The sequence below is a fragment of the Mytilus californianus genome, unplaced genomic scaffold (genome assembly GCF_021869535.1).
Source record: "Mytilus californianus isolate M0D057914Y unplaced genomic scaffold, xbMytCali1.0.p SCAF_3, whole genome shotgun sequence".
Classification (NCBI taxonomy): domain Eukaryota; kingdom Metazoa; phylum Mollusca; class Bivalvia; order Mytilida; family Mytilidae; genus Mytilus; species Mytilus californianus.
Window position 1 is genome coordinate 19,532,727 of NW_026262679.1, and position 25,987 is coordinate 19,558,713.

At 30.8% G+C, this 25,987-nt stretch overlaps 1 protein-coding gene across 4 annotated transcripts in view; it reads right to left on the minus strand.

The window, feature by feature from the left end:
* LOC127734079 (uncharacterized) overlaps window positions 1-24,403 on the minus strand; it is a 187,616-nt gene extending 163,213 nt beyond the window's left edge. For all 4 annotated transcript variants that reach the window (XM_052243707.1, XM_052243708.1, XM_052243705.1 and 1 more), the window contains exon 1: window positions 24,326-24,403. In XM_052243707.1, coding sequence (XP_052099667.1) covers window positions 24,326-24,371 — 46 coding nt within the window. In that variant the 5' untranslated portion in view covers window positions 24,372-24,403. The remainder of the gene's footprint in view (window positions 1-24,325) is intronic.
* Window positions 24,404-25,987: the final 1,584 nt, after the last annotated feature.

Here is a 25,987-nt window from a genome sequence, read left to right on the forward strand (position 1 = left end):
GATTTGACTTCGTATTTTTTTCACTAGAATTATTTATTTAGTTAGAACGTTTTTTTGACATGGTTCTGTTTCCTGTATCCATATCTACCCTCGATTTTCCTGCTTAAGTTAGCTAGCACGGTGAAGTCTAACCATTATGGTAAAGCATGCCTTATGTCTATTGCTGTGCCTTGTATAGTCTAGGTAAAATATTAAAAAAGAGTCTTTTCTCTACCTATTTATCATATTTTTGTTGTGCCAGGACACTGGAAACAATGTATTTTGTTTTTGTCTTTTTGCTTATTTTTTAGGATTTAGTATATTCTTAAGAAGTATACATTGAGTACTCATTTATTCATTACTTTATTACAGGGGCAGTGAAATAATTTTTATGAAGATTTGCTATACTGGATAAGAATTAAACATAAGACGGAGTCAGAAATAGTAACAAAAGAAAGTGAAGCAGAAAACAAAAGGAACACTCTTGTGAATAAAAACCATGTTAGAATACAGAACTAGGAAAATAACTGTATGAAGTGAATTACATATACAGTAATGAATTATCATGAATAGACTTTATAATTGTCATTCTAGATCTGATTTAGCAACGTGCAGATACATAAAATTAAACGTTTAACAATTTGCTGGTTGTCTAGCTTAAATAAATTTTATATATATATATTCATACCTTTGTGTTCATTATTTAAGAAAAATAGGTAACATGGATGTGTTGATTGAATTCATTCAAATATGGGTAAAATTCTAAAGTACAATTCCTGGAGAGAAAGATTGATTGATTGTTGGTTGCTTAAACGTCCAGTGGCAAAATTGTCATGCATGTTCAGGAAGATGGAGAGAAAAACAATGTTGGGCTAACGAATGTAGATACGTTGGGCCATTGTTGTGCCAAAAAAACAAGTGATGTCTGGGACTAGGTTCAATTTGGGTTCCAGATTGGTAACACACGGTTCTATTTAGGTTCCAGATTGGTTACACAAGGTTCTATAAAGGTTCCAGATTGAATACACAAGGTTCTATTAAGGTTCCAGATTGGTTACACAAGGTTCTATCAAGGTTCCAGATTGGTTACACAAGGTTCTATAAAGGTTCCAGATTGGTTACACAAGGTTCTATTAAGGTTCCAGATTGGTTTTTCATAACGTTATATCATAACGTTCTTATAACGTTACTGGTAGTCCACACTTTAATGTTCCCACAACGTTAAATCACAACGTTTTCACAACGAAACAGAAACGTTCCAGAAACATTTCCTGAACGTTTTTGTGTTTTGTGGGTAGTTGTTTATCTTCAGGGGATAAAAAAGGGGAGGGTAATTAATTTGATTCCAAAATGGCTTCCAATCTACTGTATAAACATGCAATAATATTTCTATTGAATTTATTGCTTCAAAACGTCTTGAACAATTGATTCTTTGTGGAATTTTTTGATACTTTTAGGGGATTTAATGATTTGATTAAATGGATTTGCAAATTTTGATAGTAAACAGATTGCATGCAGATTCCAGTTACCTTTACTCAGCAACACTAGTTGGAAGTACAGTGACAGCAAATTTATTTACAGAAAGGAGGAGAACTTTACATCATGTATCCTTTCGCAACTTACGCAAGGGTAATAAATAAATAAACAAGAAATTCCAGTGGAGTGAAGTACGTGCATGGAATTCCAGTATATCCTGCTTGGATTGATTTCGGGATCCCCCTTTTTTTCCGGGAATCCCAGTATATTCCAGTCAAAATCCCACAATATCCCAGTATATTTCCCCTGGGATTTATTTCAGGATCCCGATTTTTTCCGGGAATCTCAGTATATTCCAATCAAAATCCCACAATATCCCAGTGGGATCCCAGTATATTTCCACCGGGATTTACATGGGAATCCCGCTTCTTTTGGTTGGAATCCCGAAATTTTATCCCAGTGGAATCAGATGGGATTCCAATTGGAATCCCATCGGAATTCCAGTGGGATCCCAGATTTATTTTCTCTTTGGACAGAAATATTAAGTTTTCTGCAATATTACAGCAAGCAAATTTGTTTACAAGAAGTATTTGCAAGAAAGTTACAGAATGTTGCAGCTACCTGTAACATTCTCTCAATGTTACTGCAACAATAATTGTTTGTGAGAAAATTGCAGCAATTTTGCTGCAAGGTTGCAAGAAAGATTTTTTTTTTTTTTTCTAACAACATAATAATTTTATTCATCAAATATTGCTTGTTACATAAATCATCAAGATTCCAAGCTTCTCTTGACGTACCCTGTTATGATCCACTGACTACCCAGGGAATAGTCAGCTGATTAGATTAATTGACATACATTTTGTTTACAAAACATTATAATAACAATACTAGAAAAATTATTCATTGATTATGTTCCTTTTAATTGTTAGTAACATTGGACTTATTGTCTTATGTCCATTAATATTGGTGTCTACTCTCTTAGTGTATTCATTGACCAAAATTCTGTAGACGTCTATGTTTTTTGTTTTCTGCTCAGATACATAGTATGACTTATATATTGAAAAACTAAGTATTGTAATTAAAAAATTTATTGAGTAATACTTGTCTGTGATTTTGTATCCAAATATCAGGTGTTGTAGTTTTATTAAAAAATCCATATTACTCCTTTTTAAGAGGTCGTATATTTGCTGCCAAAATCTTGTCAAATAAGAACAATTGAAAAAATAGTGATCATAATCTTCTTCTATGTTACAAAAATTACACATGTTATTATTAGTTATTTTCCATTGTAATAAAAGCTTTTTTGTTGGTACAATAAACTGTAGTAATTTCCATCTGAATATTTTTAATTTATTTTCAGTTAAATATTTAAAAATAAAGTTATATAGTGAATTCATATTTGGAGCTTCTTGCATTGGTAGAATTTTAAGCCACCTGTTTATCCCTACTGACGGTTCTTTTTTTATTATTCACTAGCGAATCATATAACATTTTATTTGAAAAACATGTAGTCTCAAAATAACGATCTTTCCATGTGATCTTATTTCTCTTGACATTTACTGTACTTTGAACAGAATTTTCTTGTTTAACTCTGTGAATCCAATTTTGTGGAATAGCATGTTTCAATATATGAAATTCTGCAATCCAGTTTACCTTACACTTTAATTTGTTTAAAATATATTTTTCTGATAATGACATAGTGTCATCTAAAATGTCATTTAAGTATATTATACCACTCTTAATCCATTTTTCAAAGAAAATTGGTTTATTATGAAATGTAATAAATTTATTCCCCCATATTGTCTGCTTTCTTTTATCAAAATATGTATCTGATTGTTTTGTTTGCCCACCCCCAGTCAAAATCCAGGACTTTATTACTTCTCTATAAAATTCTTGAACACATTTAAAATATTCTAAATGTTTTATATCATCTAAATTCATATTAAATATAAATAAAATATTATTAGACACCTTTAGATATTTAAAAGGTATAAGCTTCCAGTTGGCAAATTTACCATTAACAAGTCTATATACCCATGATGCCTTTAGCGACATAAAATAACTTTTAAAATCGACCATTTGTAAGCCCCCTTTTTCATATGGACGTATTATCAGGTTTCTTTTTACTTTGTCTGGCTTCCCATCCCAAATATATTTAAAGCTTCGTGTTTCTAGTTCTTTAAGATAATTTTTGGGAGTTAAGCAAACACTTCCCAAGAATGTAAATAAAGGCAAGATTAGTGCTTTAATTATTAGTATTTTCCCTAAAATTGAAAGATTCCTTTTTCCCATGTCTTGAACATTTTTATCATTTTTTCTATTTTACAATCCCAATTTAATTTTTTGCATTCCTCTTTATCATGTCCAAAAAAACACCCCTAAAGAAAGAGTTTGTTAGCTAGAAAGTTTCAAGAACCTTTTCTTATTTTTTTTAGGAATAACTATTTGCAGCAATGTTGCAAGAAATTTGTTTTTTAAAATGTCAGACATGAAAGTTTTAACGGATATTTCAAGCATTTTTCTTCTAAAATATTATACATGATTATTCTTTAAAGATTACTATCATTACAAAACATGTTTCTTTGAATTATTGGTTATGATTCCTTATAATTATCTATTTATTTTATCCTTAATGACTCATGCTTCATGTTGCTCAGAAGTATTGTGGTATAAATTATAAAAAAAGAAAATCCTCAACAATTTCCTAAACTGTACAATACACTTATGATATCTTGTAACAGGAAGGGATTTCATGAATACTTTGGCTTTTATTTCAACCAGGGTAAACTAATTAATTGTGACATATTAATTTTTGTTAAAATTACTTTTTGTCACTAAATATGTGACTTTGTTCTGTAAACAATATTTTTATTTTCATATTTTCCATCAAATGAATTTCACCTCACCTGTTGCAGATTACATTTTGTTTAATTTCTAGCATTTTTGTTTAATTGTGTATACATAAATTATTTGCATGCCCTCTTTCTCATCAATTTGAAATATGAGGTGATAGAAACATAATGTGCCATCTATTTTCCATTTATCTCTGTAGACAGGAAGTATCATGGATGAACACAGAGTTTGGGGCCAAATTAAGGGGAGCACATGTTTATATGCATTTTCCTGCAATTACTGTAACTTATAACATAAAGATAAAAAATAAACAATAAATGGATATTTTGTTTATATATATATAGTTATATATGCAAGTCTAAATTGAAAACAACGTTCAAACCTATGATTGCGTTGGATAAAAACCGAAATTTTTATACGTGTGCATGCAAAACTAATTTCTTGTTAGAGGGGTCTAAATACAGCACAAACAGCAGTTTCCAAAAGACCAAAAAAATGAAAAAATATATTTTAACATAACGCATTTGACTAACAGGTCGAACAACTGATGTTCTTAAACCCTGCTGACTGCCATTGGCGATTGTCAAATAAACGGACCACCGATGTAATAAATGGATCTCAATTATAAATTTAATACTAAACAGAAAACAATTAACTTGTGGAAAAGATGGTATACCGCAAACACAAGGTGCAAAGGTTTTTGTACACCATATCCGGATTTCGACAATTAATGTCTCTTCAGTGATGTTAGGAATCGAAACGGTATTTGAAAAGCCATACAATTTACCTCAATTTATGATAGACTCTTCAATTTTGAGAAGTCAAAATAGGATGAACGGATCATATAAACCCGAAGGGAAATAGAATACAAGCCCAAACGAAAAAATATTAACAAGTCTAAATTGAAAAAACGTACAAACCTATGATTGCGTTGGATAAAATCCGCAATTTTTATACGTGTGCATGCAAAACAAATTTATTGTTAGAGGGGTCTAAATACAGCACAAACAACATTTTCCAAAAGACCAAAAAAGTGAAAAAGTATATTTTAACATAACGCATTTGACTAACAGGTCGAACAACTGATGTTCTTAAACCCTGCTGACTACCATTGGCGATTGCCAAATAAACGGATCACCGATGTAATAAATGAATCTTAATTATAAATTTAATACTAAACAGAAAACAATAAACTTGCGGAAAAGGTGGTATACCGCAAACACAAGGTGCAAAGGTTTTTGTACACCATATCCGGATTTCGACAGTTAATGTCTCTTCAGTGATGTTAGGAATCGAAACGGTATTTGAAAATCCATACAATTTACCTCAATTTATGATAGACTTTTGAATTTTGAGGATTCAAAATAGGATAAACGGATCATATAAACCCGAAGGCAAATATAATACAAGCCCTTACGAAAAAATATAAACAAATCTAAATTGAAAACAACGTTCAAATAAAGGCAACAGTAGTATAGCGCTGTTCTAAATTTAAAAATCGATTGAGACAAAAACAAATCCGGGTTACAAACTAAAACTGAGGGAAACACATTAAATATAAGAGGAGAACTACGACACAACAGAAACACAACATTAAAATGTAACACACAGAAACGAACTATAATATAACAATGGCCATTTTCCTGACTTGGTAGAGGACATTTTAAGAAAAAAATGGTGGGTTGAACCTAGTTTTGTGACTAGCCAAACCTCCCGCTTTTATTGCAATGTTAAATATAACATTAAAATGACAACATTACATGACAGGACTACAATACAAATGAATGAGAGAACATATAGGACAGAGAAACATACGTATAATAGCTAACAAAAGGTACCAGGTTTGAAATTTAATACGCAAGACGCGCGTTTAGTCCACACAAAACTAACCAGTGACGCTCAGATCAAAAAAGTACGAAAGCCAAAACAAGTACAAAGTTGAAGAGCATTGAGGACCAAAAGTTCCAAAAAGTTGTGACAAATACGGCTAAGGTTACATGTCTGGGATAAGAAAATCCTTAGTATTTATAATAATTCATACTTTTGCAACCAGTAAATTTATAAAAATTACTTTATAATAGATATACATGATAACACCGAAGTGGTGACTAACTACAGAATAAAAACGGATACATAAAACAACATACATCAGCACATAAAAATTCACAGCCGAGTTAGCCTAAGAGATCAACGCTAAAAAAAGGGTGACGTCACATTTGAATTTCTAAATTTCCCAAATATAGGATAGAATTAGGATAGAATTCAAGACTTGGTTTATAATACTCATAAAACATATCAATAACAATGAAAATTACAATACTAATTAATATAAAATGTGGTAGTAATAAGATAATTAATAGTATTATCTAGCTATGTCGGTCAAACCTATGATTGCGTTGGATAAAAACCGCAATTTTTATACGTGTGCATGCAAAACAAATTTCTTGTTAGAGGGGTCTAAATACAGCACAAACAACATTTTCCAAAAAACCAAAAAAGTGAAAAAGTATATTTTAACATAACGCATTTGACTAACAGGTCGAACAACTGATGTTCTTAAACCCTGCTGACTGCCATTGGCGATTGCCAAATAAACGGATCACTGATGTAATAAATGGATCTTAATTCTAAATTTAATACTAAACAGAAATCAATAAACTTACGGAAAAGATGGTATACCGCAAACACAAGGTGCGAAGGTTTTTGTACACCATATCCGGATTTCGACAGTTAATGTCTCTTCAGTGATGTTAGGAATCGAAACGGTATTTGAAAAGCCATACAATTTACCTCAATTTATGATATACTCTTGAGTTTTGAGGAGTCAAAATAGGATGAACGGATCATATAAACCCGAAGACAAATATAATACAAGCCCTAACGAAAAAATATAAACAAGTCTAAATTGAAAACAACGTTCAAATAAAGGCAACAGTAGTATACCGCTGTTCGAAATTCATAAATCGATTGAGAAAAAAACAAATCCGGGATACAAGCAAAAAATGAGGGAAACACATTTAATATCAGAGGAGAACTACGACACAACAGAAACACAACATTAAAATGTAACACACAGAAACGAACTATAATATAACAATGGCCATTTTCCTGACTTGGTACAAGACATTTTAAGAAAAGAATGGTGGGTTGAACCTAGTTTTATGGCTAGCCAAACCTCCCGCTGTTATTGCAATGTTAAACATACCATTAAAATGACAACATTACATGACAGGTCAACAATACAAATGAATGGGAGAACATATAGGACAGAGAAACATACGAATAATAGCTAACAAAATGTACCAGATTTAAAATTTAATACGCAAGACGCGCGTTTCGTCCACACAAGACTAACCAGTGACGCTCAGATAAAAAAAGTACGAACGCAAAACAAGTACAAAGTTGAAGAGCATTGAGGACCAAAAGTTCCAAAAAGTTGTGCCAAATACGGCTAAGGTTACATGTCTGGGATAAGAAAATCCTTAGTATTTAGAATAATTCATACTTTTGCAAACAGTAAATTTATAAAAATGACTATATAATAGATATTCATGATAACACCGAAGTGGTGACTAACTACAGAATAAAAATGGATACATAAAACAACATAAACCAGCACATAAAAATTCACAGCCGAGTTAGCCTAAGAGATCAATGCTAAAAAAAGGGTGACGTCACATTTGAATTTCTGAAATTTCCCCCAAAAAGGATAGAATTAGGATAGAATTCAAGATTTGGTTTATAATACTCATATAACATTTATCAATAACAATGAAAATTACAATACTAATTAATATAAAATGTGGTAGTAATAATATAATTAATAGTATTATCTAGCTATGTCGGTCAAACCTATGATTGCGTTGGATAAAAACCGCAATTTTTATACGTGTGCATGCAAAACAAATTTAATGTTCGAGGGTTCTAAATACAGCACAAACAACATTTTCCAAAAGACCAAAAAAAGTGAAAAAGTATATTTTAACATAACGCATTTGACTAACAGGTCGAACAACTGATGTTCTAAAACCCTGCTGACTGCCATTGGCGATTGTCAAATTAAACGGATCACCGATGTAATAAATGGATCTTAATTATAAATTTAATACTAAACAAAAAACAATAAACTTGCGGAAAAGATGGTATACCGCAAACACAAGGTGCAAAGGTTTTTGTACACCATATCCGGATTTCGACAATTAATGTCTATAGTTATATATGTATATAGAAAATATTCAAGATGTAAGTAATAAACAGTATTTATTAGGGGCACATTTCAAAGGAATCAGCTACCACAATACCCTAAACAACCTCAACACATCAACAAATTCAAATTTGAACTTGATATATAAACATGCAGGCAACAAGAAAAGATGTCTTCCATCATGAATAAAATATGAATTGTACAATGGATGTAGATCAAAAAGTTCCAATTAATTCTTTTGACATTGGATAGTGCAGATGTAGTCTTCTGATGACATGACTCTTGGATTCAGGAAGATTGATATTCACACATATTTTGGATTACATCTTTTGGTACAATGAATTTAAATTTCCACCATTTTGAATTTGTGCATGCTCTTTTAGTTCAAAATAGTGATATTTAAAGTGTCTTCTTAACTTTTTAGAGACAAGAAAAAAATCTAAACCATAGGTTTATGCATATAAATATTATTAAAATTGTGTAAGACAAGAGACATATTTTGTATCTTTTAAAGACAATCTGTTTTATAAAGAATAACTTAAAATAAGAATCTTCTAATATTAGGTAATGTTGGTATTAAATTAGAGATCTGTGGTATGACTGCCAATAAGACATCTATCCACAAATGACAAAACAATATATCTTCGTATACACAACTATACACCAAAACTATGATTTAAAAAGATGGGAAAGACCCATAATCATGATTATGTTAAGTACAATGAAAAACAAATATTTAACAAAAGCAAAAACTACCACTGTATTTCTTGGGACAGGCACATGAGGGTAAATGTATTCTACAGTTATGTATCAGTTGCTGTTCCAGGATTTTGAAAAGGGTGGTGGTGGTAGCAATTAAGTCAACATTAGGTGTAGAACTTGTAAAACTTCTATGCAAAAACAGTTTATGTAGCTCAAAATCTCAAAACGGGGAGAGCTCCACCCACTCCCTTAAATCCACATCTGAATATTCAATTTCTAAAAGGATTTGACTACTTTAAGATATTGACCCTGCAAGTGAAACAAATTTAGGAGAAATTTGCCCTATTTTTATGTTTTTCGTCCATCTGTCGGTTTGTCAGTCTGTCCCGCTTCAGGTTAAAGTTTTTGGTCAAAGTAGTTTTTGTTGAAGTTGAAGTCCAATCAACTTGAAACTTGTACATATGTTCCCTATGATATGATCTTTCTAATTTTAATGCCAAATTAAGAGTTTTTGTCCATATTTCACGGTCCACTGAACATAGAAAATGATAGTGCAAGTGGGGCATCCTTGTACTTTGGACACATTCTTGTTTTAAAAAGTGATATTTTCATTTTACAAATCTAGATGTTAAAATAGATTTAGCTTTATATTTTTTATAATATTTAGTTTTTCTTTTATATTCTATATTCTTTTACTTTTATTTTGCAGCATTTGCCATCAATAAATTCACCTTTAAGGACAGCGAGTACATGATAGGACACTGAACTGAAAGATACACACATGTAACAGGACAACCTATTGATGACAGAGAAAAACAAATTGTTTTTCTATGAAATTACAGAAAATTCCATATGCGGAAAGATTTTCCTTACTCATCCATCAAGTTCCATCCGATGGTCAATTATCCATCAAGTTTCCATGTATTTTTCCATTAGATGTAAAATATTCCTTCAGTTTCCGTCAGATGGCAAAAATACCATCAGTTTTCGATCAGATGGCAAAAATACCATCAATTTTCCAACAGCTGGCAAAAATACCATCAATTATCCATCAGATGGAAAATATGCCTTCAATTTTCTATCATTATGAAAAAAAAATCCTTCAAACATTTTTCATCAACCATTTTCCAGTATTGATGGAAAGTTGTTCCAATACTCCATCAACATGATGGAATTTTACTGGAATTTTTTCCATCACAAAATTCCATCATGTTCGATGGAAAATCTAAGGAAGGGAAATAGAACAAAACCTTTTCTTGGGGATATAATTAGTGAAAAATAGCAAGGTTTCATCATGGAAGTATTATATTGACAATATAATACTTCCATGGTTTCATAAAGGGAAGGTATATTTGAGAATGTACCATGTTTATTTTTTACATTATGGAAAAGGCAAAAGATGATAATCTTCCAGGTCTTTTACTTTTATTAGACTTTTATTTGAGAAAGCTTTTGATACTCTTGAAAGGTCATTTATAGACTTGGCTCTGTCTTTTTTAGGATTTGGTCCTATTTTTTGTAAATGGGTCAAGACCTTATATTCAGAATCTATTATAAACAATGGACACTGCTCTCAATTTTTTAATATTGATCGGGGTGTTAGACAAGGTGATCCTTTATCTCCTTATCTCTTTATATTATCTTTAGAACTTATGAGCGCTACACTTAAAAATAACCCGGAGATAAATGGTATGAAAATAAATGATTCAGAGTATCTACTAAGCCAGTATGCAGATGACTCATGTCTTTTATTAGACGAGAATGAGCAATCTTTAGAAAAATGTTTATCTACTTTAGAAAAATTCTCTGAGTGTGCTGGACTAAGGGCTAACTTTGATAAAACTGAAGCAATATGGATTGGATCAAAGAAATTTGAACTGGAATTATTCAGGAAAAGTTAAACTCTTAGGAATAAAATTTGATCTGTTCAGTTAAAACGCTTGTAAATTTTGTGGAAAAAATATAAAAAATACAGAGCTTACTTAATTCCTGGGTATATAGAGATTTAACATATATGGGAAAGATCACTTTTATTAAATCATTAGCTCTACCTATTCTAATTCAGTCATTGACAGATTTGCCAAACCAACCGGTTGATAAAATAAATGAAATTCAAAATATTTTTTTAGGTTCTTGTGGTCAGGAAAACCAGATAAGATTAAAAGAAAAGTTATGATAGTGTTATATGAAAAGGGGGGGGGGGGTTGAAAATGCCAGATATAAGATCTTTTTGTTATTCACTAAAGATGACATGGATAAATAAACTTTTAGACCCCTTGAATATATCCCCATGGAAAACACTGTTTATAGATCAATACAACAGATTCGGAGCAGACAAAATATGGTTGATGACCCCTGATGGTATCTAAAAGATTTCTACAAATTTTAATAATTTTTGGAAAGATATTTTACTAAACTGGAATATCCTAAACACTGTCACAAATGACACTGCTGAAGGGATCATGAAACAATCCATATGGCTAAACAAGAGTTTAACAATAAATAATAAAACTGTCTTTTACCAGAGGCGGGTTGAATCAGGAGTTTTCTTTGTAGGTGATTTACTTAATGAAAACACTGAATTTCTGACTTTAACTTTAATTCTGCAGAAAATATAATCTTAATATTAATTTCTTGGAATACCATTCTATAATTCATATGATACCGAAAGCCTGGAAAGATCTAATTACTACTTCAGAGAAAATTATGCACATATCTAATGATAAATTTGAATTTATTAAAAACAATAAAAAGTCATGTCGATTCTTTTATAAAAAATTCTTGTCGATGTATACAGAACGTCCTACAAAACAAGAAGATTAAATGTGTAAATAACTAAGCACTCTTATAGACAATTGGGATTTTATTTATAGGTTTTTTTTGCGTGATTTTGTTACTGACAAACTTCTCGTAAGTAAGCTTGGTATAATAAGTCTGTTTAAAGTATTATCGTTTCAGAATAAAATGTATTAAAATGGAAAACCCCTAAAACTGCATCCGAAGCATGATAAATTCACAATATCATTCACCTTTTAATGCTTTACATGCTAGAATTCTTGATGATGCGAAGATCTCGTTTATACGTAATGATTTTGATATAAATTGACTAATTGATAATTATACATATGAAGACAAGCGAAAAAAAATATAACTTACAAGTTCAGTTGCAGGGCTGATATGAATAATTTGATATTCTGAATATTTAACTTGTCTTTCTTGAATACGATACCTTCATTTCCATCTTCATAAGTTGAGTTTAAAATTGTGAAATTTCATTAAAGTCTAACAAGCGATGTTGTTGGTGTTCATTACAAATTTTATAGACAATGGAAAGATATTTGAAAGAATGAAGGGCTTCATATCCGCGAAGGGCATCCATACAAATATATATGACATATTAGTTTGTAAGGACCGTTGTGATTTCATTCGTGCATAGAAATTGTATGTACCGTAAACTGTTATTTTAGATATTTTCTTTATTTGAAAAAAGGATGAAGATACCATGACGAAAATCTCAAACCATGAGTCGAAGAAACACAGATAACACCGACCCCAAATAAAAACAGTCCAAAACACGATACAATAAAACGAAAACGAGCACATCCAAAACAGGGGGTGATCTCAAGTTCTCAGGAAGGTATTCAAACTTTTACAATATTAGTTTTCAGTCTTTTTTTGAGAAACAAATACTAATAATGTGGTAGCAAGCACAATTACCTCGATTGGTGATTTATTTAAACATATTTTATTGTCGAAATAATATTAGACAACAATAATAGGACATAGGCTAAATAACTTAGAAAAGTTTCGTCTTAATAACATAAGTATTTCTTTTTACACAAAATAATTATTGAGTGTTTTTTCTTACCTAGGCAGTGAAAGAAAATAACGACACAAAACTTATGTTTAAATGGTCGCACTGCCCACAATTTGAATGTATGGTTTAAAAACTGATGGTGCAAACAGTATTCATTTGAATATTGAACGACATTAAACTTCTTAACACGTTTAACACTTTAAAAAAGAAAAAACAACAGCAGTAGCATTATTTGTAGTTCTTCGATATGCAAAGTACAATTTCGTGTTTCCAAACGCAAGAACATGTAGCCAATTTCTAATCTACGACCGATTTAGGAGCAAGAACATTAACATTATGGCATTTCAACATGTCTTCAAGAGATAATAAGCTGGACTGACAACCTAATTTAACTGTACACAGCTATTATATTTCGTTTCACATTTTTAAGGTTGATTATCTGTATACCGCCATATTGGATTGTAAAATAGCAATTATTAATCGGTCTTGTTCTTAGGTAAAATCTGCAAATTTTGAGAAAGATTGGTAATTTATGAGTAAGGATGTTTATTTAAATGAAGGAAAATTATTGATTTACTGCATAGTTTAGACTGTTTTAACAAATACTAAATATCTGTGTTTTTTCGAATCATTTTTCAACTTAGCCATTCAAGGGGAGATAACTCTAACAGTAAACATTTTATAAAGGAAATCTAAAGAAATTTTCAGTGGTTTTAGTGCTGTTCTTCATCGCAAAGTCACAGTAAGGCCTTCAACATGGAGCAAAAAAAACTTCACTGACGGCCCCTAGCTCCGGTTTGAGCGGAATTCTTTGCAAAAAAAATTGGATAAACATTGTAAGATATAACACCATCAAATCGGGCCTGGTGAAAAAAAAAATACTTGAAAGTAGAACATATTCAAAACAAAATAGTTCATACGCATAGGTGTAAATATCAAACTCGGTAGAATATATTTTGGTAATTTAGGTATCAAATGAAAGTTGAAGGACTGGTGATCCCTGTAGAACACATTTTGACTGATAATTTTGAATAACATAAAAATGTATGAATTAATTCTAAAATTGAGGGCATATATTGCCTGTTTCTCAGATATGAAGTACCTGATTTGGTGTATCCAAAGTTCCTGGAACCAGTACAGTCTGCCATCTCCTATTTTATTTCAAATTCTATCTCATAGATTTCCTTTTATTCACAAAAATGTGTTTTTTTCAGGAAAAATCTGTGCATAATTGGACAATTTTGCACGACTTGTAGCTCGAAAAGTAACACGGTGACCCATACTCTTTATTATATTTTTTGAAAAAAAGCACGGTCAAATCTACATTTTTGCAAAGTATAAAAACATTCTATCTGAGGAAATATAAACCGATGATCCACCTTAATTACCATTCTTCATTATGGCAAATTATGTTCTCCCTGACGATCGATTAAAACATAGAAAAAGTAAAAGGATCTCTATTTGTAGATAGTATTTTGGCCGACTGCAAAAGCTCAAATAAAAGGATGTATCCAGAACAATATACATTAATTGTACTATAAAATTATGAAAAAGATTTCCTTGGTCTTTAAATAATAATTTTTTTTTATTTTTGGCATATACACATTGATCCCCAACTAATATATAGCTTTTAAATCATTTTTTTATTTTTGAGACGTTTTTCAAAGGCGTTTTTCTGTTAATATTGTGCAATTAACTTGTTTGTTCGCGTTTGTTTTGGAATTATTGTAGTCTATTCTATGAGGTCATATGATTCAAGAAAAACAAATCATTCCAGAACCTGAAACAAGCTTTTTGTCCAATTCTGTTGAAATTAAGGAATGTTCATTCTTAAACATTGACCTTCATTTAAAGGAAATTGCACCGTTTGAAGTTTTTCCGACTGGGTAAAAAAGAGAGTACAGATAATATGATTTCGAATGATATATAATATAGCCGTATGTTACGTGGGTTCATTAAAGTCGCTAACTAAGATTTTTCTTCTAAAATAAATGATTTACTTTGATGTTCATTTTGTGATTCCACTTATCGATATTAAATAGAGGACATATTGATCATGAAGAAAAACCTTTTTTGACCTCGGACTAAATAATTAGTTTGGTTATGTTTTATTATTTGCTTTATCAACGCATATCTTAAGTCTTAAGTATTTGAAAACATAAAATACAATTATGTTAACTATTAATTGTAATGATGGTTCAAAATTTACCGTCCACTGTAACCAACGGTTGGTATTCATAACTTTCTTCTCATTTTCAGAGGTCTGTTGGTCAGTTCATTATTATCATTTTTATCACATAGGGACACAATGTATGCAAAACACTCTATAATTCTATGCCGATTTAAATTTTACCCGAACGACTGATTATTCTTATAATCAATGTGTATTTCGCAAGATCTCAGTTCTTCATTTTTCATTTCCTCTGATTTCGATATGTCACGTAAAAACGCGACCATACCTAATGCCGTCATCGTATCTTGTGTGATATAATTCTTCAATTTTGAGAAGTCTCGCGTTTAAAATTTGAACATTTAACCGTCTTGGGAGGACAAGTATCGCTTAACACTCGATGCTGTGATAGAATCTGTATTTATCTACGACAACTGTTTCAGCAAGTTCCTTTACTACTGTCAGATGAATTGACTTTTACTTTTTTGACGAGTACTTACACATATTGCTTAGTGAAGTTAAAATTGAGGATACTGCTAAATTGTCTATTACGTACTGAGAACTTGATCTTGAAATTGACTCAATGAATAACTCAAAACTATTACCATGATAACAAACGCGAAAATAGTTTCCTACTACAAATTTTTCATGACTTGTAACATATTATTGTACTATAGACATTTTTTTGTATTCTTGTCTTTCATTTTTGCCTATGTGCTTTGTCTATATAATGGAGTTCTATGCGACTGTCATAAAAGAAAAAGGTTAGCTAGCTATAAAACCATGTTTAATCCAACATTTTCTACATAAGGAAATGTCTGTACAATGTCAGGAATACGACAGTTGTTTCAAAGTACCATTCTTTTTTTATTTGGTGTTTCTATAAAATATTTTGGAAACTTGAGTTTACATGGTTACTAAAGCTTATGCACAGGGAAAAAAAGGGTGAAAACTTGATTGGTTAACTTCCAGTGATGGTTATTATCGTATAAGCAATGAAATGTTATGTGACTATTTTGCTGTAGTACTGGACAGGATACAAAGGAGAAGGTCCGGTAAGGGCTAGTTTTGGCCTAATATTTGAAGTACATCTAATGAAAGATTTTTGACATTTTTTTAACACTTAAGTGTCTACTTCAGTCTATTCAATTAGTTTATGTAAAAGGTTTGGACTGATTTGGTCATTAAAGACGCTCAAATTCAAGCTTAAATATGAAAAAATATCAAATATGCCATAAAACGTCACTTTTTAGATGGTTTTTGTCTAAAATGTAAGTGGCCGCATTCGTGTTCAGTCTCAACCTTTATATGTTTTATGTATTTATCATCAAATACAACATATATTCAAATATGAAGACTAAACACAAATGCGGCCACTTCCATTTAAGACAAAAACCGTCTTTAAATTAGCACAAATGTTAAAATTGTGAAGATTTCAGTAATATTGCATGAATTTATGATGCCATTACCTGATGCATGTGCATTGTATGATCAAAAATAGCCCGTTTATGGAACAGAAGTATTCTACTTTCCAATAAATTGCTCAAAGTTTACATTTTAACAAATTTACAAAAATACTATATTTTGGGACCAAAAATGGGTCTTACCGGGCCTACTCCTTTACTCATGCCAAGTATTTCTTTATTTGAAACAAAGATACATTCTGCACAATTTTTTTGAAAAGTGCCAATTTAACAAAGAATAATAGGGGAATATCAATAGTGGTATTTCTCCTATAACCAGGAAAAGAACTATAGAAGGAGGGAAAACTTAATTTTGATATGTTCTTCATGTGATCTCATGTTAATTTGAAATATTTGGCCCTTTAAATATTGGTATGAGATGTTGACAGTATCTAATTTAAAAAAGTGTAGTATTCGTGACTTTATCAAGAATAAATTTACTGAAAACGGCAAAGGTGATTGATTAAAAATGATGAAAAAACATGCATTGTGTCAGAATCGTGCCTAATAACTTCGGAATACACAATTTGTAATAAAGATATAGAAGACATTCACAAATCTGAATGGAATAGAAGAAGGAGAAAGTCTTGTAACATTTCTTTATACGGACAACCACATTATTTCCAAAGTTGGCGAGCGTCATGTTTCGAGTGAAATAATCCTTATGTTACTAGAAACACAGATGTTTGTGTGCCAGTTGGAACACGTAAGTTATTAGAATTAATGTAATGACCAAAGATTTTCGAGATCTTTTTTAAAAAAAATTATAGGAAGAGATAGGGGAGACACAAAGACAAGTATATATGTATCGGGGGTGGGAGGGGATGGATGTCATACAAGATATCTGATTTATGTTAAGCTTTTTTAATTATTTCTATTTACAGCATCCTAAATGTTTTTGTTTATTTTAAAATGTTGTCAATTTAATAACTTTTTTCATTTCTTCCAACAAGTCAGACAACCAAAGTAATCATTTGTAAATGTACATGTATGTTCGTACTACATGTGGCTGCGCGGAGCCGTTGATCCCTAGCTCTTACGGTCCTTGTGATATTTTTTTTACAATTGTCCCCAAATTGTAAAAAAAGTATTGCAAAGACCATAAGTGCTACAGTTCCCTATTTATATTAGAACAAGACATAGGTTATTAAAACATATATATTTTTATATTTATTCATTTACAAAATCTTACACTCTGATTAGCCTGATACAGTTCAATGATCCAATAGCATAAGAAGTCAAGTGTACATATTGATCTCATGAAAGAGAGAGTCCCCCTCCCCACAAAAAAAGAGAAAATCCTAAATACATGTATCAATACTTCTCATTATAATGCATAGCTTTGTTACATGAATGTAGGTGTGAAACAGGAACAAGAAAGTAAAAACAGTCTAGAAGTTTCAATTACAAATATATATATCATGATCAGGCCAATCAGTAAAAAAAAAAATTATTTATAGTAGATTGAGTGGATTCCTTAAAATGTGAAACCTAAATATTGTGCAGTGCTAAACAGGGGGAACTGTTTTCCAAGAGATACTAATTTCAACTACATGTACATGTATAACTTAAATTATACATTGTGGAAAAACAATGTACACTATGAATTAACTTTATTAATGCAAATTTACATTCTGAAAAAAATGACATGGAGACTTTTTGTTATTTTTTGGCAAAACATACATATATATCTGTTTCCAAATATATATATTTGTTTCTGTGTGTGTGTGTGTGTGTGTGTGTGTATGTGTACTTACAAATGGTTTTGAGATACATGAAAAACAGTCCATACATACGTGTATTTAAAGCTCTTACATTTTTCCATGATCAAAATCCATATGTACATAATGTATATTAAACTAAACAATTTTCATTTTCATTGTTTCTTCATATATGTTTACAGCTACATGTATTTGCAGAATATATATATGCCTTGAACAAATCAGTGCCAGTAAATTTAACAGTGATCAACAAGACAGAGATTCAAAACATTGCAAAGAAATTTTAAATGAAGTATGTAAATTGTAAATCCAGCAGTAGATAGCAACTATATACAAATATAATTTAATTTTGGATGCAACACATCTTCTGATTGGCTGAAAGTTTTTTGTCTATCATCACATAGACATAATTTTGTCATGTGACAGTAACGTCATCAACGTTTTTTTCATGATTTATTCCTTAAAAATGGAATTTAGAATTAAATTATAAGGAATGACTGTAATATTTTTTCTGTCTATTCGGAATAACCTAAAAAATGTGGAGCACACTTTTAAATAACCCGCGTATTCAGTGTGCACCACATTTTTGCACTTATTTCTTCATAGACAGAAAAAATATTACAGCCATTCCTTAAGAACATTGCATATATACATTTTACAGTCATGACACAATACTTTTCTCATGACACAATGCATGCTGGATAATTTGTTTAAAATACATTTTTTAAACCTACCTCGCCTGATGAAAATAACAATAAATTATCAGCATACATTAGGCAATTATTAATTGATCTTGAGTTTAAGGTTACTGTTTCACATGTACATATTTGGTTGATCATTTTAGTATTTCCTTGTCTTACACCTACATTAGTCTTGAAAAACTATGTTCTTCACACACAATTCAGTGTTTTTAAACATTCACTTAGGTAGATTATAGATATATTTTTCTTCATGTATAGTATAAATATACTGCTTATTCATTTATCAAGCCATTCTCTTACATTTTAGGATAATAGGCTATATATACTTTTATAAAAGGAACACAGTGGAGGGAAGATGTTTTATCTTTATAGAAAAAAGGGTGTGTATATGCATTTGTTCACTAGCCAAAGTTGAAAAGGTATCTTTTGGTTAATTTGAGCTAAATTAAAAACAAAAAAACATCTTCAACGAAAAGCAAAAAACTATATGGTTCAAAAATTTGATATAGGCTTACAAACTGGGAGTAAAGGTTGATATATATATATATAAGAAATTTATTCCTCCTCCCAAACATCAATTTTGAAAATAAATTACCAGCGTATTGATTATTGATAATTTGTATAGCATTCAAGATTTTTATTTCAGTTTGACTACCACATGTCAAGATAAGATTCATTTTACATCTTACAGATGAAGGATATTAGTTATCCGAAATATCTAAAATTTGTTCATGATTTAATTATTTTTTGGTGATGTTGTACCTTTTGAGACTTATATTATATTTTGTAGTGTACTGTATCATAATTTTATGATCAATCGCCCCGTAAGATTTATCATTGGCTATTATTCAGTCATTTTATATATATATATATATATATATATATATATATATATATATATATATATATATATATATATATATATATATACGTTGTTTTCAATTTAGACTTGTTTATATTTTTTCGTTTTGGCTTGTATTATATTTGCCTTCGGGTTTATATGATCCGTTCATCCTATTTTGACTCTTCTAAATTCAAGAATCAATCCCAAATTGAGGTAAATTATATGGCCTTCCAAATACCGTTTCGATTCCTTACATCACTGAAGAGACATTTATTGTAGAAATCCGGATATGGTGTACAAATTTTTGCACCTCATGTTTGCGGTATACCATCTTTTCCGCAAGTTTATTGTTTTCTGTTTGGTAATACATTAATTATAAGATCCATTTTGTTACATCTTGTATTCCGTTTATTTGTCAATCGCCAATGGCAGTCAGCAGGGTTTAAGAACATCAGTTGTTCGACCTGCTAGTCAAATGCGTTTTGTTAAAATATACTTTTTCACTTTTTTTGGTCTTTTTGAATATGTTGTTTGTGCTGTATAATTAAGACCACACACGTATAAAAATTGCAGTTTTTATCCAACGCAATCATAGGTTTGAACGTTGTTTTCAATTTAGACTTGTTTATATTTTTTCGTTTGGGCTTGTATTATATTTGCCTTCGGGTATATAATCCGTTCATCCTATTTTGACTCTTCTAAATTCAAGAGTCATTCCCAAATTGAGGTAAATTATATGGCCTTCCAAAAACCGTTTCGATTCCTAACATCACTAAAGAAACATTAATTGTCGAAATCCGGATATGGTGTACAAATTTTTGCACCTCATGTTTGCGATATACCACCTTTTCCGCAAGTTTATTGTTTTCTGTTTGGTAATACATTAATTATAAGATCCATTTTGTTACATCTTGTGATCCGTTCATTTGGCAATCGCCAATGGCAGTCAGCAGAGTTTAAGAACATCAGTTGTTCGACCTGCTAGTCAAATGCGTTTTGTTAAAATATACTTTTTCACTTTTTTTGGTCTTTTGGAAAATGTTGTTTGTGCTGTATTTAGACCACTCTACCAAGAAATTTGTTTTGCATGCACACGTATAAAAATTGCGGTTTCTATCCAACACAATCATAGGTTTGAACGCCTGGTATTTCTTAATCATAAGAAATCCGATGGACAAGGTATAATTTACAGTTGTCACTACACATAGACAGACATACATATATATAAATTTACAGTGATTGTATGCTTCTAAAAATAGAATAGCGTCCTGTAATTATACTGAAGATCATTCTTGTACACTTAAAAATACTTTGTGTATTGCGTTAGATGTCCTTGTTTAATTCCTACGAGAAGGTAACACCTCCCGAAACGAAGGCTGATTTGTGTCAGCTATAGTTAGAGGAGGAGATAAGGCGTCTGCGCAATGCTAGGCGGTGTTGTCGTAGAAGTATGAAATGAAAAGTACAGGTTCCAGCCCCGGTCGGAGAGGAAGTAAAGAATCGGATCTACTCTAACATTGTTAGGTTGATTTTCTAGACACTTTATATATATTCCATCTTCATGCCTAATATATCATGTACTGTGTTACAACTCTAGATTCTACTGACGAGGAAAGGTAACACTAGGCCACCGAAAGCTGAATTAATAGTTCAGTCTAGGTGGCCGTGTGGTCTAGAGCGCTGGACACAGTGAAGGCGGTGTTGTCTCGACATCCCAATAGCATGATTTCGAATCCCGGCGAGGGAAGAACAAAAATTCACTTTCGCAAATTTGCAGATTTAACATTGATTGTCTTGCTGATATTAAGAGTAATTATGTATATATACATATTATATATAGGCAAACAAACTGGGAGTAAGATAGGTATATATATAGGCAAACAAGCTTGGAGTAAAGTGGATGCATACACTGCTGCTGAGAAAAAGAGATCTGGTGGCCATGGGTCCATTCAAGAATAATTTCTCACTGCTCAACAAAAATAAAAAAGGAAATTATTGAATTCACTTATGACCATCTTTTTTAATATGATCAATGAAGTATGTAAGAAATTAATGTAAAATAAGGAGGTGTGGTATAATTGTCAATAAGATAACTATCCACCGGTCAAAATGATACAGATAAACACAACTATAGGTTACCATACAGCCTTCAACAACGGGCAAAATCTATACAGTAAAGTCTGCTATAAAAGGTCATGGAATGACAAACTGCGTTAATTGCCAAAGGAAAAAATCAGGGTCTGATTTTTGATAAAAAAAAATATACAAATGAGAGAGAGCATCCAACAAAAAACACTGGATTATAGGATCCTGACTTGGGACAGGGAAATATAGAACATGGCAGTGTTAAAAATGAATGTTTTTGAGCGCTCAACCATATTACAATTGTTTTCGACCTCTATAAGCAAAAATAGCTATAATCGTTCATCCAAACCATCATATTGAATCCGAAATAAAACCAAAGGGTATTTTTTAAATATCCTATCAAGTCTGTGAATGTGCAAATTTTGTCACATATACAATATACAGGTACATTGTCGAAAAATACCAAATGTATTTTTCTTAGCTTTACAAAATGCTTTAGAAACGGGAAGAAAAGCGAAAGATTTTCTACTATTTGTAGCAAGTACATGTACAAATACATTACATATTTTCTGATAATATACATATATATTATTGTTATTCTGCAGAAGGCAAACCATTATTTGTATACCGGTTATTGTTAATTGCAGAATAAAATATTTTAGCAATAATATACAAGTTTGGTTTTCTAGATTGTAGGATGGTTTTTTATACCCTGCTTATGATCTACAAGCATGACAAGTACCATTATACGATATATATATTATAATTTTTATAGTTATACTATTAAATCACTTATAAAGAGATAATTAATATGTTTGGTAGAAAAAAAACAATTCTAGTTGGTTTGTTTTGCATTCAAACTTTTTGTGGTCAATTTGATATTTGAGATATATATGCCTTTAAATCACAACATACTGATGATTAAAGAAAGCGTTACATTGAATTAGTAGCTATGATAACCATGTTCTTTGATTGAATATTTTTTGTTATGAATAAAACGAACTTCTTGATGTTTAATATAACTTTTCAATGAAATTTAAACCCTTTTGAAAAAAAAATTACCAATTTTTCTTTGATTTTCGTAAAAAGTGAATTTCTTATTTATTCAGACATAGTAACCATAGTAACCATTTTTTTAAAATCTGTTTCTATTGATCATAATTGGATTGAACAATATTTTTATACAAGAAGGAAGCATTATTGTTTTTGACTTAACCATCTGTTTTAATATGATTAATGAAGTATCTAAGAAAATAAGAATTTTGAAAATTTGAGATTGTTTCCATTTTTTGTTTATATACAGTATTCCTGTATATGATTTGCCCATTGAATTTATTTTTGTTTTTGAAAGACTTATAGTTGTACCAGTAAATGACACTATAAACAGACCTGAGAGGTGCTGCATTTTCTTTCAAATAGCATTTAAAATTACTATTCTCTGCACATTTTCCCTGAAATCGACAAAAGCCGTTTTTCTTATGACAAGACCTTTTGCAAATCAGTGGTTCATTGTAAAATTGAAACTTATTGTGATTTTAAATAATTTATATATCAGATTGACAAAATATATTTAAAAAGAAGAAATAAGCTGCTGGCATTTCTGTGTCAGGAAAGGTGAAAAATCTACCATTTTGACGGTGAAAAAGTCCTCATTTTAGCAGAAATCTACTTTCATGGTTACCATGGCAACCATACATCATTTGGACAAAATATGTTCCATTTTTTGTCTTATATAGAGTTCTTAATATAATACAATAGTTTCATCAATATCTGAAACTATGCGTGCCAGACCCCTTCGGAATATTTCTTGTGATTACAGAGAATTGATCTTAAATCTTTACTTTTCAATTTATATGGTCGCCATCATTGCTCGAAACAATAGACAAAGTGTCCCTGAATCCTAGTGGTTATCCTTAACTGTCACTGATCCCGATGAAAGGGATTTGTATTTCTGTTAATACCGTTGTTGTTTTATTTTTCTTGCTTTGACCGTTGCTCTTATATTTCAGACTTCGGAATTGTGTATACGTATAAAACGATATGCCTACCCTACATCAATATTTAGCCTCTTTCTTTTTCGGAATTTATTCAATTTCGAAATGTTTTTTACCTTAACAATAAATTTTGGTGCATTTAAATTTGAATTATCACAGAATAAAAAGAAATGAAAATTAAAATTAAAAAAATTTATATCGATTTCAAATTATAAGGTTACTCTTTCGAGTTGAAATCAGGTGGACTTATATCTCAATATTAAGTTAAGATTGTTGAAAAATTAAAACTATTAAATTAATGTCAAGACGGTCTTACCTCCAAATACGAAAGTCAAGACAAAAATCAAAACGTTCATCAACATGATGATCCGTTTCTCTTGGTGGTTGAATTAAAAACGACCTTGTTATTAATTCGTTTTAAATGTGATAAATGTACAGTAATTTTAGAAAAAAAATATCATTGTTGATAGTCTGTATCAAACTTATTTCAAATGTTTTTAGGCTTTGGGGATGATTTACAGCTTTACTTTTTGTCGACACCTTTCTTTTTTGACGTATATATGTCTTTTATTTATATTGATATGCTAAAACTAGATTTTTTGTTTTTAACATCCTCATTAAGAGTTGTTATTACAGTTTTTCACAAATGATTGATATTGAAATTATGATAAATTATCAAAGAAAATAAACTTTGTTAAAAATAAAATAACAAAAATACCGAGTTCCATGGATAAATTTAAAACGGAAAGTCGTTTTTTAAATGGAAAAAATCAAAAGCTCAGACACATTAAAGGAATGGAAAACATCTGTTATATTCCTGACTTGGTACATGCATTTCTTTATGTAGAAAATGGTGGATTAAACCTAGTTTTATAGCTAGCTAAACCTCTCACTTGTATGACAGTCGCATAGAATTCTATTATATTGACAACAATGTGTGAGCAAAACAAACAGACATAAAAGGTAAAAATGTTAAAAATTGGGGTACAGCAGTCAACATTGTGTTATAATCTTAATCACTATAAATACAAAGAAATATTTTAACAAAGAAAAATAAAACTGGCATATTGATACTCTATAGACGAAGTACATAAGCAAAATGAAAGACAAGAATACAAAAAATGACCATAGCACAATACCACAATAGCGGGATGTATAAATACCGAGCCACGCCAAAAATATATTATATACATAATTATGAATTAACTGGTTACAAAACTTGGATTTTTTTTTGACAAACTAAGGATTTTGTATCCAAGGAATATATTACCATTGCTGTATTTGGCATAACTTTCAGGAATTTTGGGTCCTTAATGCTCTGCAACCTTGTTCCTTGTTTGGCCGTTTTAACATTTTAAAATTAAACGTCACTGATGAATCTTTTGTTGTCGAAACGCGCATCTGGTGTTCAAAATTATTTCAATCCTGGTATCTATGATGGGTTTATTTACAACCACTGAGTCGATTCCACTGATGGTGGAGTTTTTATCCCCGAGGATATCACTAACCCAGTAGTCAGCACTTCTGTGTTGATATGAATTATATATGGTCATAATTATAAATTAACTGGTTACAAAACTTGGATTTTTTTTGAAAAACTAAGGATTTTCTACCCCAGGAATATATTACCAATGCTGTATTTGGCATAACTTTCAGGAATTTTGGGTCCTTAATGCTCTGCAACCTTGTTCCTTGTTTGGCCGTTTTAACATTTTAAATTAAACGTCACTGATGAATCTTTTGTAGTCGAAACGCGCATCTGGTGTACAAAATTATTTCAATCCTGGTATCTATGGTGGGTTTATTTACAACCACTGAGTCGATTCCACTGATGGTGGAGTTTTTCATAGTTATAAATTAGCTGGTTACAAAACTTGGATTTTTTTTTGAAAAAATAAGGATTTTCTTCCTCAGGAATAGATTACCTTAGCTGTATTTGGCATAACTTTTAGGAATTTTAGGTCCTCAATGCTCTGCA